This window comes from Corvus brachyrhynchos, unplaced genomic scaffold (genome assembly GCF_000691975.1).
Source record: "Corvus brachyrhynchos isolate BGI_N302 unplaced genomic scaffold, ASM69197v1 scaffold1120, whole genome shotgun sequence".
Classification (NCBI taxonomy): Eukaryota; Metazoa; Chordata; class Aves; order Passeriformes; family Corvidae; genus Corvus; species Corvus brachyrhynchos.
In genome coordinates, this window is record NW_008235737.1 from 321,341 (window position 1) to 336,624 (window position 15,284).

Sequence of the window (15,284 nt, forward strand, 5' to 3'; positions counted from 1 at the left end):
AGCAGGAAGACAGGTGTATAAATGTAATCAGATGTTATGCAAACCATTTGATACATTTTTAAGTGCCAGTGGTTTGAATTCATTTGACAAGCATGTGAAATGCAAATGATCCTGCCCACACATTTTTAGAATAAATTAAAATACACTTAACATCATATTTGTTAGTCTTGTTCTAATAGGAAGCCTATGTGCTCTGAAGTGTGTATGTGTGTATTTAAATGGCACTGTTATTCCACCTGCTCTGAGCTAAATTGCAGCTGCTTTTGAACCACCGTTCCATTTTGCCTAATTCAATGCCCTTCTTCTTTTATGACTCGGTTAGATGTCTTGTCATTAAAAGTGAGCTTTATTTTTAAGGGTTTTTGCTAAAACATTTTCCTCGTGTCTTAGAGATTTTCATGTAAAGAAGTAGTTTCTTCAAACCTGGCTCTTTGAGATCCCAGAGCACAGGCTGAAAAACTGGCCAGATCCACTTGAGGATAAGGGCATAAAAGCATCCCTACACTGTCTGTGACTGAAAGCACACAAATATTTCTTAGTAGCCTTTCTTTCCTAATATAGTGGTTTGGTCCAAAATACTCATTACTTATTTACCTTCTGTGAGATAAGAATTAGGAGAAAGCAAAGCAGGTAAAAAATTTAAAAGAATATAAAGAACTTTATTAACGGACCTAAAAGAAAGGAAAAAAAAAGGGAAAAAAAACCCCACACCTTCAGAACACTTCTCCTCCCCCCACCTTTCTCCCTTCTCCCACTGACAATGTAAGAAGACAACCCTTGAGATTTTCAGTCTGTTTACCACTTCCATAATAACCTTGTTCAGTTCATTTAGGAAGAGGAGTCTCTCTTGCTCATGCTATGGAGATATCTCCTCCGCAAGAAATTCTCTCATGGCTTCAGTATCACAAGACAGCCACCCATGTTGGTTCTCTGCTCGCATCATGTGGGAGTCCCTTCTCCCAACTTACAGCTTTCCCCACAACTGCTTTTGAGGGTCCAATCTTGAGCTGTTGGGGTACAATTTTAAGGTTGAGCTGTTCAAAAACAAAGGTTCTCCTCACCCATCTCAGGGAGCATCTTCAGCTCCAGGAACAGAGGCCCTTCTCCTTTCCTGGGAGAAAAGGGTCTTCATCATCTTCATCTCTAGGACTATCTCTGGGAGCATCTCTAGGAACAGAGGTCTTCTCCTTCCGGCTGGAGCAAGAGCCCTCACCACTTCCATCTCTCCCTGTTCAAACTTCTCATCAAATTACAGCTGCTTCAGCATTTGCTTATTCCAGAACAAGTGCTTTTGCTCACAATTACAGTTTGAACGCTCCACCCCGCCATGCTTCATGAAATTACAATGGGTACTCTGATATATCATAGTCTATCACCACCATAGCTTCACAACAGAATTTCAGCTTCTAAGCGTCTCCTCTTTCTCCTCCCTCAGGGTTTCAGCTCTTCTTTCTTTACTTTATGTCTGCAGGCTTCATCTATTCTGGAGGAAACTTACAGCACTAAAAGGGTTAATCTCACCCAGCCCCACAGCTGGAGTCGCTTATTGTTGTTGGTTACATGATCTTTGCCAGGCAGCGGGGCAGCTTCAGCTGAATCTTCGGCCACACTGGAGAGGGGGGAGTGTGTAGAGCCCTGGCTCCACACCGTCTGCACAGAGCAGGGCTGGGGGGACCACAGGTGGAACAGGGCCGCACGGCTCCAGGATGGCTGTGGTTCACGCCTGCCCTACCTGTCCAAACCGGGGTTTGTCCATTCTTAAATGTGGACCACAGAGGCGGTCAAAATTTTAAGTTGCTTAAAAATTGTCAATATTCGAACTAGCCAGTTGATAGGCTCTGTCAGGTCATAGAGGAAGCTGTAAGCACCTCTTTGCAAGAAAATCCGGAGCTGTGCTTGCTAACCCGTGACACCTAAGAAAAGGAAAATCTCCTGATTGATGGAGTGCTATGAAGCATTCTGAGGACATTTGAAGCCTGGTAACTATTTTACATGCCTTGAGGAAGCCATATAATACAGCTGGTAGCAGTGCTTGTAAATAGCTCTGTGGACTAGAGGAATAAACAAAGGACATAAGCTTCATTGTTTCATTTCCATCTCCACTCCTGTTTGTGACAGTCCTGTACACATAAAATATGTAAAGTTTTATTTATCTATCTCCCAACCTCTCTCTTTCATGTTGGTAAATATATTTTTGATGGACTGTAGAGTTTAAATTTTAAATAATGTAAATACTTAACACAGCATCCCAGAGATTTTCACTGTCAGGGTCAGCATTAAAATCTTAGTCTCTAGCATTTTTATCCCCAGCCAAATTCAGTAGACCTCATGGCCCACAGTCAGTTAGTCTCTCCATCTTAACAGACTAATAATGCTAGTCCTCAAAGGAGATGTAAGCTGCATTTTCTTTATTTTTACTGCACTTTGTAAGTATTAGTTGTATTTAGTTGTGATCTAATGTTATTTTAGAGTCTCTTTTAAGTCCCAATGTGTGTAAAGGGTCTGAGGAGAACATTTCTGAGTCACAGAAAAGTGTTTCCATTGCATTTCCTGTCTGCTGGACAGTGTGGAAGAGAGCACCTCAGAGTATATACAGTGGTAAAATAAGAAGGCACATGAGGAAGTGTGTCTAGCCAGAAGGATTTTTGGTAGTGAGAGAAGTAAGAGAAAATAAATCTTGAAGACGTACACCTATCCTTTTGTTTAAGCTGAACATTATGCAATTTACTGTGCAAATATTTCAGGAAAGGCCTCTGGAAGAATTCCAAAGTCATTTAATCACTACAGGTTGATTTCTTCCCTTGTAACTTCCCACCATGTCCAAGTTCTTTAACATTATTGTGAAAATTAACCAATTCTGGACTAACTTTGAATTTCCACTCTTTTAAAAATTTGTTTTAAGTGCTTAAAAACCATTGCCTCTTTTCTAGCTGTTTTGGTTGTCATATTACTCTGGATGTTTTAGAAAATTGAAGTAGAGGTTTTCAAACTAGAGGCCTTTAAACTTTGGTGTCTTTCTTAAATATCTTAAAATCCTTCAGAAATCTCATTACTTCATAATTTGAAAAAAAAATAAGTTGTAAGTCATATTTTCTTTTTTATATGTGTATTTAAATGAAAGATCATCTGGAGGGATTTACAATTCCATGCTTTGCAAATTGTGAAATCTACCTGTCTATGCTGAGTCTAGAAAATTTTATGAAGTGAAATCTATTATTGTTTCTTCTGTTCAGAATATGGTTGGTTTTGTTAAATATTATGAAGATCTTTATTTTTGCCATACAAAGCCCTGATAGACATCATGACATAGAAACTTCTAATTTAACTCAGTGTTTTGAATGCATCTTTCTTATTTTATATATCCGTCTAGGTTGCTTTTACAGTTCTGTTTGATTTAGAAGCTCTTTTGAAGATCTGGTGTTTGGGTTTCACAGGATACATCAGCTCATCTCTTCACAAGTTTGAGTTGCTGCTTGTGATTGGAACCACTCTCCATATTTATCCAGACCTCTATCACTCTCAATTTACATATTTTCAGGTATGATCAGATACTTTTACTTTTTACCCTATATACCAAATTAAAACATTACCCATCCACATTTCACACAAATTTCAATTTTCTCACAGTATTGCCTCATTTTGAGAATAACTATAAAATAACAAATCTCTGCTTTTAACTGTGTTCATTGAGTGGATTTACAAAAATAGGATTCTTTCTAACATTGCTGAGAAGTCCTTTCTGTTTTCAGTAACTCCCATTTCTTATCTAAGCTTCACTGCTCATTAAGTTCTGTTCTGTTTCTTCACTGTTCTTCATTGAGCCTTGACCTTGTACACTGCTGTTTATAACATCACCTTCCAGTAGTGTCCACCACTACTCTCCTGACTGCTCTCCTTGAGTCCTCAGTTCACTTGCTGTTGCTTCTCCAAATTTTCATCTCTGTGGCAGTCACATGCCTAACTAAGATATTGTGGGTCTTCTGAGGTAATTTATCCAGAGTCATCCTAGACTTGGGTTTTATAGTTGTCCATCTATTCCTTATCTAGAGGAAAAGTGTGTTTATTTAGGCTCTTCCTGCATTTTCACTTGGCTGAAGAGCAGGAAAGAGAGACAAAAAAAGAGTGATTAATTCTGACTTCTGATTCTTCTTGTCAGCCAGCCCAACCAATTCCCTATTCATGCTCCTTCAAGTGCTTAGGGTTGTTCCAGTTTTGGGAGAAAGCACTGGGATTCATTATGTGTTATATTCTACAGTGCTAAAGAAAGGGGTTTTTTTAAGAATATATATATATTAAAGGATTCATATCTGCCCATTATTCAGCAATGGATTGGCATGGTGAATACGTAATACTCAATAAAGGCAAATAGTAAATCATCAGACAGACTCCTGTCAATAAATGTGATTAGTTATAGAGACACATCTTGTAATCATGAGTACAATATGGGGGAAGCAGTCTCCCCAAGTGTGGGTTGAAATATAATTTTTTTTATAATTTTTATAATTTTCAGATTTCTGCAAATGTCATCCTGTATTTTTTCTAAATGGTTCTGCAGACCTGCTCAAGAAAGCTTTCAGGATAAAAAAAATCTATTTTGCTTTCACCTGATATCATTTGAAGACTTTTAAGTCATTCTAGCTTTGATTTTCCTGTCCAAATATGTAGAATGTTGTTACTCAGTGCAGCATGATACATCTAAGGTGCAAGAAAGGATGATCTGTCAGGAGTATGCCATTGCACTCTTGTGTCAAAAGTACACAGGGAGCATAGCTGGGAGCTCTCAGTTAAAGCAGTCAGCAACTTAGTTAATAATTGGTCTGTATTAAAACATAGTCCACTTATGACTGGTGGTTTCTTTGTAAGAATTTTTAGTATAAAATATGAATGTTGGACTAAATGGATGATGTCATCACTAACTCATAGGATTGAAAGTGTAACTAAAATGTAACCAGATGCTGATAATAAAATAATGTCTTTTTAATTGATTTAATTAGTTTAGTGGAGCAGTGGTGGTGGCGGTGGTGGTTTTTTTAATTACACAGTGCTAGCTTTTATGAAAATTTCAAGATGCGATTTTTTTTCCAAAGTCTATGAAAGACATACGTTTTACAAGCAGAAACACCTGCTACACTGAAAGATTTGGGTTGTATTTTGCAATCCAAATCCCCTTGGAGGCAAATGATTGGAAGGTTTCAGAACACCTTTGATGTCAGCATGTAAGGTACACACGATACTCCTCCACAGTTAAGTTCTGGGCAAGCTAGATAACACATTTTCAAACCAACCGAGGTCAAAAAGTCTTTTTCACCTGAATATGTCTTAATGTTAGGCAGATTTCCAGGCATTTAGGTATTCATGATGACAGGGTAAATGTGTTCCTTGTCAGCCAACAAAACAGATTACTGAAAACAGAAGTCCTTGACACATTCCAGAATAGCAAGCATGAATTGTTGTTTGGCTTGTCTAGTCCTCCTTGCATACATTTCAGTTTGCATTATTCATTAGTCTGTATCATTACCTTTTGCCAGCACATCGCTCACTCTTTACTACATTGGCTACTGTCCACCCTCCCACCTATCTTCCTTGCATTCACTGTGCATTCATTCAAGGCACTTTGCAAAGCCCTCTGTGAAAGACTACAGCAAAGGACTGTTACATGGCTATAATCTGTAGGACATAAAATCAGTGGAGAAATGACAGATTTTGCATATTATTGCAGAGATCTGTAATGAACCAGCATAAAAGGGAGAGGTTTAAACAGAATTAAACCTATACTGGACTGAAGTGATGGTATTGTATTTGTGCTTGGGGAAAATACTGCTGACTCATTTTCTGAGTAACTATCATCCCTTGCAGGAGATGCAGCCATTATTTGTAACAAAGCTGTGGTTCCTCTTTTGCATTATTCATTTTGATTTGTTTTTAATATATTTTTAAATCTAATCCAAATAGTGCATCTTCTACAGCTCCTAAATTTAATACAATTTGCAGTCCAATTATACAAAATGCATAAATTCATTAGAATGTACTTTGGCTAGATTCAATTTGTCACCTAATGAAAATAAATGAAGAAACCAAACAGTATCAATAAGATTAGTGTGTTGCTTAAAGGTCAATTAAAGTTCCCCAAAGAAAAGGGAAAAAAGTAATGCAGATAATTGAGTTTATCTAAAACACCACTCAGAATATCAACTAGTATGAAATCTTCTCCCCACTGGGGTTTGTGTTGAAACTAGCATTGATGGGAGCAGAGCTAATATTTACACCGCGAGTAAATCTTGTAAGTAAGAAGGCACCGTGTTTACATGTTAATGGTACTTGGAAATCTCACTCATCTCACTGTCTGCCTTAGTAGCCAGTTTCATGAACTCAGATTATATGTAATGTAGTCAAGGTACCAATATGAAACAAAGGACTTTATTTCACCTTGTGCTAACGTTGTGTAAATTAAGCTGTGAAGTGTAACCCTGAATCTAGGACCCTTGTTTGTCTTTGCCACAGAAGACAGCAAAGGCTCATCCTGTCTCACATAAGGGCTCTGGTGTGCTTGGAGTAAGCTGCTCTCTTGAGCGGACCCTCTCTCTCTCCCCTTTGGTAGTTGAATCTAGATGATAAGCATAGTCTGCATACCTTACAAATGGGTAGGAGATAAGCTTCATGTGAAGTCCAAAGGTATACATTATTAGAAAGATACAGGGTACAGTAAACTCATTATATGAACAACTTCTGTCATACTTATTTTCTTTCCAAAAACAACATAGTAATAGTATTTGACTTGTACATAAGGTCAGCCAATAACTGCACTGCAATTCCTACCTTTTAGTTCCTGTATGATTCTTGTGGAAATCCAGGTAATACCTTGGAATAGAGTCTTTTTCTTCCTAAGAATTGCAGAATCTCAGTTGCCCCATGTGCTGTCTGGTGTCTTCAGCAACTACTGTTGCTGCCACTGCCCTTGTTGATACTGATGTTCATGTCAGTGTGTCAACATCAATGGCAGAAACAGGAAAATCAGAATTGTGAGCAGCTCTTTCAAGGTAGACTCAGCAGTGAATGGGTGAGGAGTTCCACACAAGGTCAAAGTTTTGCTGCCACTGCTGAGAGGTCTGATATGTCAGGGGCAAATAATGCTGTTGTGTGATACTGAGTTTTTCTGATACTGAGAAGCACCACCCAAAATTTCCCATGCTATGTATAATATGAAATATTATAAAAAATAATTTATGCTCATTACCAAATTTGCTAGGTTATGTGGTATGTAATGCCAAACAATTTTGCCTCAGGTCACTGAAATGGAAAGATGATCTGTGGAAGAAGACTTGGCAGTTCTTTATGTGAATATTTAACCTGGTATAACAAATGTCATAAAATCAGAGAAATCTAAGTTGGAAGAGGCCTTTCAACGCCATCTCATTGAGCCCACTGCTCAAAGCAGAGCTTTCATCAAAGACTGTTCAGGATGCTGTCCATTTAGTATAATAATGACATTTTAACAGTGATGATAATCAAACTGGAGCCATTTACCTAGCCCTTCAGGAGATTCTCAGTTACTAAATCCAGACTGATGTGCTTTGACTCCTGTCTGGAGCTGTTCTTGTGTTTGGTAGCACACTATAAACCTCCTTCGGTCTCTAATTCCACATTGCATTCAGATTTAATATCTGTGATGTGTTTTGTCTATGTTTTTTGCTCCCTTTGTTACCCCAAAGCTGGCTTTACCCAGTTGCATTTCTGCAATGACTGTTCACAGTCGGTGAGTTAACTATAGCCTTGGAGACCTTGGGTCCTCCCATGCCTGTACTATCATCCCATGCCTGTATGCCTCAATGCTGCTTATGTTCCAGGTTTTGTGGTTTTAACCTAACACACAACTTGCCGTCTGTTACAAGTGGTAGAAACTTGATATTTATTGGTCTACAAGGCTGCAGGTCCCTTTTTGGCCATTAATGTCTGATATTTTGAACATTGTTGATTAATGTGATCATCGAATAATTGATACAGTTGCATTTTTCTCTTTCCTTGCAGGTTCTTAGAGTAGTTCGCCTTATAAAGATTTCTCCTGCTTTGGAGGATTTTGTGTATAAGATATTTGGACCAGGAAAAAAACTTGGGAGTTTGGTAGTATTTACTGCCAGCCTTTTGATTGTAATGTCAGCAATCAGTTTACAGATGTTTTGCTTTGTGGAAGAGCTGGATAGATTTACAACCTTTCCAAGGGCAAGTATAAAAAGCACTGATTACTCATTCCTTGTTACTGTTTTCTTATAATGGATATTTTCTTACCATGGATGGTGAACTTGGCAGTGTTTGGTTAATGATTGGACTCAATGATCTTAAAGGTCCTTTCCATCCTAATGATTCTGTGATTCTGTCGTGATTTAACCTGGCCAGTAGCTAAACATGACACAGCCACTTGTTCAATCCTCCCCCTGCAGTGGGATAGGGGAGAGAATTGGGGAAAATAAGTAAAATTTGTGGGCTGAGATAAAGAAATTTTAGTAGGACAGAACTGGAAGGGGAGACAATAGTGATAAAAGAATTAGAATATACAAAATCAGTGGCTCACAATGCCATTGCTCACTATATGTAGACCGATGCTCAGCCTGCTCCCAATTTGCAGCCTCTAACCAGTTTTGCCCCCAGTTTATATGGTGACCATGATGCCATATGGGATGGGATATCCCTTTGGTCATTTGGGGTTGGCTGTCCTGGCTGTGTCACCTCCTAGCATCTTGTGCACCCTCAGCCTGTTCACTGGTGGGGTGAGAGGCAGGAAAGGCCCTGACTGTGTGCAAGCACTGGTCAGCACCAACTAAAACATCAGAGCATTATCAACATCATTCTCATCTTAAATCCAAAACATAGCATTGTGCAAGCTACTAGGAAGAAAATTAGCTCTATCCCAGCCCAACCCAGGACATATTCTATCATGTGTGTTACATTAGCAGTCTTCCTTTCCTTCTGCAAAACATGAAGCAGTTTATCTCCATATGTATAGATTAAAAAATTGTATTTTCTGGGTGTAATAGTCTTCCTGTAGTCCTTCTGTAGTGAAAGCCATCTTTCCTTGAGATAGGTATTCTATTTGTGCTGTCAAGGGAACATAGAGGAATTTTACCTATGCACCGTGATGATGACACAACACACTATATGGCTTAACAGTACTCTAGCATGTTACAGGAAGAGGATTCATGTCCACAGGCACAAATATCAATCCAAGAATTTATGTAAAACATGTCTACACATGAGTTATATCTTCATATTATGAAAGTGGTTGTTCTTGATTTGTACAGGAATGCTTGTTTTGCATGGAGTTATAAAACCTGTCTGCATTGACATAGTAAGTGTTTGCCTTTTGGGTATAAATAATGGATATTTACAGGCATTGTGCTAATTCAGAACAGAACATTGAAAATCAGTGGAAATTGGAGCTAATGTATTTATTGAAGCACACTGTTCTGAATGAAAATAATGCAGTTTCTTTAATAGTGGATTAGACTGAGTGTACATGGATTGGTTCCAGTGACAATTTATTTGTTTCTGTCATTCCAGTTTGGTTATCCAATGTATCTATTTTAGTGAAAGTGCATTGGTTGGAACAATTAAATAACAATGAATAAGGCAGCCTGAAGGGTCATGCATTTAGTGAACAAAATGGCTAAACAACAATTTGTAATTATCAAGCTTCAACTTGATGTATGGGAAGCTGGCCATCAAATGTGAGACAAAAAAATACTTACCCACAGGGAATAATGTGACACCATGCTTTCTGTTTTGAAAAACATGCTTAGAAAAGCAGCCGGTAGAATTAGATATTCAGTATAATTCATTAAATGCTGAAGAAAGGAAAAAAATGAAATAAAATTTAAGCTTTCCTAATTAAGTCAGGTCTCTAAATCAGGTGATATTACCACCATATTCTGTGCTCAATTCCCATGTAAACCTTCTGAAAAAAACTTCAAACTGCAGGTTTCAAATCACCATGGAATTTTGTTTTAGGATTATTTTATTATTTGTGCAAAATGTCAGTGAAAGTCCTGAAAGAATAATTGTAGTATGACTAAGACAGGATTGCAATCACCTGCACATTTTAACTAGATAAATTGATACAAGTACCTGAGAAAAATCCACTTGCAATGAAAAATTTCCAATTTATATCAATACATTAGTAATGTTTTGGATTATTTTGAGCATTTTAATCTGCTGCCATTTAAGCTTCAATAAGGTCTTCTAGCATATTGAATTTTAACAGGTGTATGACAATACTAAATCCCTGTTTGAAGGGTGATAAAATATTCTCTCCAACAAATTAAACCATGTTTTTACAAACAGAGAATGTCTTTACTTGTCTTCTATTTTCTGACTTAAGTTCTGGAAAAAGAAAAGAGCTGTTAGCAACAATGCAAGTGTTCCAGCAATACTGAATTGAAATTATACTTTTCTTATCATAGCCAGAAGCATGAGTATCTCATTATTTATTTTTTTATTTGTATTCATATTCACCTTGTTATATTTGTTTCAGAAGTGTAAAATTTACAGTATGTGGTTTCTTTTTGCAGTTTTATAGTGCAGCATCTCTTAAGAGGTTAAAATTTAGCGAAAATTTTGTACTCAAAATTGTGATTGATGGTGTGAAATAGTGGTATCCCTCTAAAGGAGTGTGTCCTCCTAGCAAAGTCTGGGGAGTTCTCACATTTTCTGCCCTGAATAAAGATCACTGAATCAGTTTGCAATAAGACAATTATAATTATTTTCAAAACATAACTGAAGACAGAATATATAACATATGAGATGATATGAAGTCTGCAATACCAGAATTTGCTAAGATAAATTATTAAGAGCTTACCCTCAAAGAAGAGCAGACCTTAAATAGCCAGGACTGTTACTGTGAGTTTTTTTCAGTTGCAAATACAGAGATGACAAGCATGATGACAAAAATGGTGACACTAGAGGCTAAATTTTGAGTTTGTATATTAAAGTGCTTTCTACACTGAAAGAGACAAAACGTAAAATAATTTTGAAACTAAGTGCTTTATAAGAAGGCACAGTATGGGTTTTGGAACAAATAGACCTCCTCCTTTTGCTAATGCCTCTAAATTGCATGTTTTCACATGGTTTCCTGATGAAAATCAATAGGCACAAGCTCACTGTTGCCATAGCTACTAATTTCACCCTTCTTTTGGCCATTACAACATGCCAAATGGACTGGCTTTCTCTCTAATACTAAGTATAAAAATACAGATGTTTGCTTTACTGTTTTTAACCAATCTGCCATCTCTTATTTTTGCACATCTTCTTCACCTGCACATATTGAGCCATGAGGAAGGACAGGGCCCCCTGAAGAAGGAATGGGAGGGGGAAACTGTTCAAATAGGTGTAAGGTGGCCGCTAAGAAAATTCACTGTATGGAGAACAAAACACATTGTTAGTGTCCCTGACTTCCATGCCCTGGTTTCTTTTGGAGTTTGGGGCCATGTGCTGACTGCTCTGTGTCTCAAGTTACAAAGTTGGGAATTCTGCCCTTCTTTTAAATGGGTCAACACAAGATGAAAGCCAGGCCCAACTGATCACAGCAGCAATAATCCCTGAGTTCTCACAAAACCAAGTCTCTGCTCCTAGCCTTGAGCTTGGAGAAAGTTCATTATGTGAAATACTAGTTCAATCTAAGCAACACATATTAAGAAAAGATGAACAATGCAGTCTTAATTCTCTGATGAAGTTAAAATCTCAGTATCACTGCCACATTTTTACAGGACGGTTACTCTTCTCTCAGGGCATCACTGAGCCCTCATGACTGTGTCAGAAGGAAAACATAAGTTTATGCTGGTAGAACAGTTTGCAAGGATGTTACAGCAATGTCCTAAACCCCCTTAACTTAATTTGAAGAAGTAATTTCAATGATTGTAGAACTGCTTCTATGAATTAGGCCAGTGGAATTTGGTCCCTAAAATTTTGTGCACAAGCACCAGTTACAAGACAAGTGCATTATAATTCCAAGTAATAATTTGTGTGACACCACCTCTGTAACAGTTGGACAAGATGTCAGAACTGGCACTTTGGCTCATATATTCTACCAAACCTTTGCCAATCTTACGCTATAAATAAAAAGGTAGTTTGACTTCCATCATCAAAACAGCTCATTAAGTAACAGGGCATAAATACTCAAAGAAATTGACAGTCTTTTCTATAACACAAATTAATTCAGAAAATCACCATTTGCATAAATTTCTAAGTCTCGTCTTCACAGATGTTGATTCTGTCAGCTGGTTGCATTTCAAATTAATTCTAAAATAAACAGTGGGAGGTACACCTTTCAGCTTAAAATAACTTGCTCTAAAGAAGATTGCTTGGTGCAAAGCACATATTCATTGTGCACTGCTTTATTTACTTAAAACTAATGTTTTGCGTTGTACTGGACTTTAATGTTATAATGAAGTGCTTAAATTATATTGAAAGGCCATTTTATAAAACTATATGCTTTATGCACAACTGGTTTGGATGGAAGATTAGATTTTTTGATGTTAGAAGAATTTCTTCTCCACATTAATCTAGTGCTTGTATTAATGAGGAGTCCACAACATAGTATTGAAGGTATTTTTATACCTTGAAGAATTAAGTAAAATATGTATTTTCTAAAAGCAGTAAGCTGTGGCAATTAAGTGTGGTTCAGAAGAAAGGATACTGCACTAGTTAAGTTATCCAGTCCCTCAGGTGTTTTTAAAGCTAGCAGTGGGATGTATTACTTAATGTAGTGCCCACCTTATGCTTCAGCAAGGAGTGCCACACCAGCCAGGTGCAATGGCCACTGGCTCCAGGGATGCTCTGAGTGCAGCCAAATGACAGCTGCCTGGTTTAGCTTCAGCTCCCCGTTACAGAGGGAACCTGAGACCAAGAAGCAGTGCTGAGCACTTTAAAATATGTATTCTTTAAATCAACAAAGGAGAAAAAGCTTTAGTGCTAGAATCCTTATCTGTGGTCAATAGAAGAATGGACAGGCAGTATCAGTGGTCTTCTGATACTGTTTAGTCAACTTCCTTCCTGCTTCCAGCAGACTTTCTCCAAGGCAAGCCCTGGTTACAGACATGGAAATTGTTCTCTCCAACTGGGCACTCCAAAAAGGCAGTGTCTTTTATGCAGTGCCTGCGTAACAAGATGCACTGGATTAGATTGTCCCTGCCTTACCCAGTCCTGTTACACCATCCTAGCATGCTTTGTACTTGCAGGCCCTCCTTTGAAATGTTAGGCAGATAGCCCTTGGTATATGCTTGATTTCATGATACAGAAACAGCATGTAGCAAGTCATGCCACATCCTCCTTATTATTTCAGATAATTTGAACCAGCTTCTTGTCACCACATATTAATGATTGTTAGCCATAGGGATCTCACATGGGGCCAAAACCAAGTGCTGTATACATGCACATGGACAGTCTTCTCTAGAGTAAATTTACTTTCACTGCAGGTGAGAAGTCACAACCTGGAGTGGACTCCCTTAGGGGTGAGGGTATAAACTTAATGGTTCTGTTTGCATTGGAAGAAACTGCTAAGAGAAATAATTTTTTTGTTTGAAAAACTCTATAAACTTGATAAAGAGCCCAAGCGAAGTATTTTCCTGTGGTTTATAATAATAATAGAAACTTGAAGTCTCCCACCAGTTGTTTTTGCCAGCAGCTTTAAAAATAAATTAGACCCATTTCATTGTTTCACAAGCACATAACTTTGTATAGCTACATGTTTTCAGCTTTTCCAGCACAGGTTTTAGCTTAGGGTAAGTTGGTGTGAAGGGCTGTCTGGATACTGTTTTCTCATGGGTTTGACAAGAAGAATCCTCTTCTCTTTGTGCCATTGCATTAATGCATTAATCTGCTGCTGCTGGGCACACTGAGCACAGATCTAATATATCCTTGGAACTGTGTTAACATCTTGAATTCTAGGAATCTTATTAGCTGTAAGCTGCACTGTTGATGTCTTCAGTTTCTAGCCCTTTTTGGTTATGCATAAACTTCAGTTAAGATACCAGCTTTGATCCTCACTGTCTGGGAAGAGAATGCTTTGGATGTCAGGCAAAAGCAAAAGAAACTTATACAATAGTTTGGCCTCATTGATACCATACTCAAATTTCTGTTTCCTAGGCAGTGTGCATTCCTCAGTGTCTGTATAGGATGTACATCTGCAGTTACACATTGCTCACATTGAGTTCAATTCTAGTTGGTGCTGCAGGCTCCAGCTGGGGTTTCAAAGGTATCTGGGTTCTAGGCTTATCTGCTTTCATATGTTCCTATGGCTAAATAAAGTTGTTTGAAACATTCCCATTATTTCCTATATTTTTGACATATATACCTGGTCTCAAGGAATTTGAAAAGGTTACAGAAGTTCCACAAAAAATGCTATTTACAAAATATAGAGGAAAAAGTCTGATTGGCTGAATCAAGAGACCTTGCTGTGTGTTGGTTATTCTCATCTGTGGAGTGCCTAAAACACTTCTGCTATCAAGATAACATAATTTATGGTCACATTTAATTGTAACGCTTTATTATAGGTATATTTGTAGAGAGGGAACATGGAAAAAAAAAGCATAATCAAAAAATCACAATACAATATAACATTCAAAACAATGATCCCTGATGCTCAGGATATTTAGCCTATTTTTTCAGCACTGAAGAAAACCAAAAAGTTCTTTGTATGGGCTAATGAAACTTGGACTGTTACAAATTGCAGTTTACAGTTCTGTCAAAGACCAAGCTATTTATTCCTCCTTTAGCTCATGAATAGCCTTTCACTTGGCTTTAAAAGTAAAACACATTTGTTAAGGTTTAAAAAAGCAAACCAAAACAGGTGTTCTGCTCTGTAAAATCAGTTTTAGGAATGTGTCAATAAAACCATATTAGCATAATTTGTTAATATGTTTGCAATTCTCTTTCTTGCAGGCATTCATGTCAATGTTTCAGATTCTCACACAGGAAGGATGGGTGGATGTCATGGATCAGACACTGAATGCTGTAGGACATATGTGGGCACCAGTAGTTGCTATATATTTTATACTATATCATCTCTTTGCTACTCTGGTAAGTTTTCACTTAAAATTTGTGCTGTGTTTCATTTACTTTTGAATTATTCTCATAGCTCTTGTATTTCTTATTATTCTCAGCTAGTTAAAACTAATTGTGGTGCTCATTTTTAGCATAGGTGGCTTTTTTAGTTTGTGGATGTGGTAGAATAAATTTACCCTTCAGCCATGTGACATGAGGTGGTGACCTTTGTTCTGCTGTGAGGTGTTGTTCTTCTT

The 15,284-nt window shown here is 37.6% G+C and overlaps 1 protein-coding gene across 6 annotated transcripts in view; it reads left to right on the top strand.

Moving 5' to 3' along the window:
- The window catches only part of NALCN (sodium leak channel, non-selective), a 238,893-nt gene that overhangs the window by 130,787 nt on the left and 92,822 nt on the right, over window positions 1–15,284 (top strand). For 5 of the 6 annotated variants that reach the window (XM_017733360.1, XM_017733412.1, XM_008633570.2 and 2 more), the window contains 3 exons: window positions 3,371–3,538; window positions 8,026–8,217; window positions 14,926–15,063. In XM_017733360.1, coding sequence (XP_017588849.1) covers window positions 3,371–3,538; window positions 8,026–8,217; window positions 14,926–15,063 — 498 coding nt within the window. The remainder of the gene's footprint in view (window positions 1–3,370; window positions 3,539–8,025; window positions 8,218–14,925; window positions 15,064–15,284) is intronic. The other variant, XM_017733456.1, reaches the window with a different exon arrangement.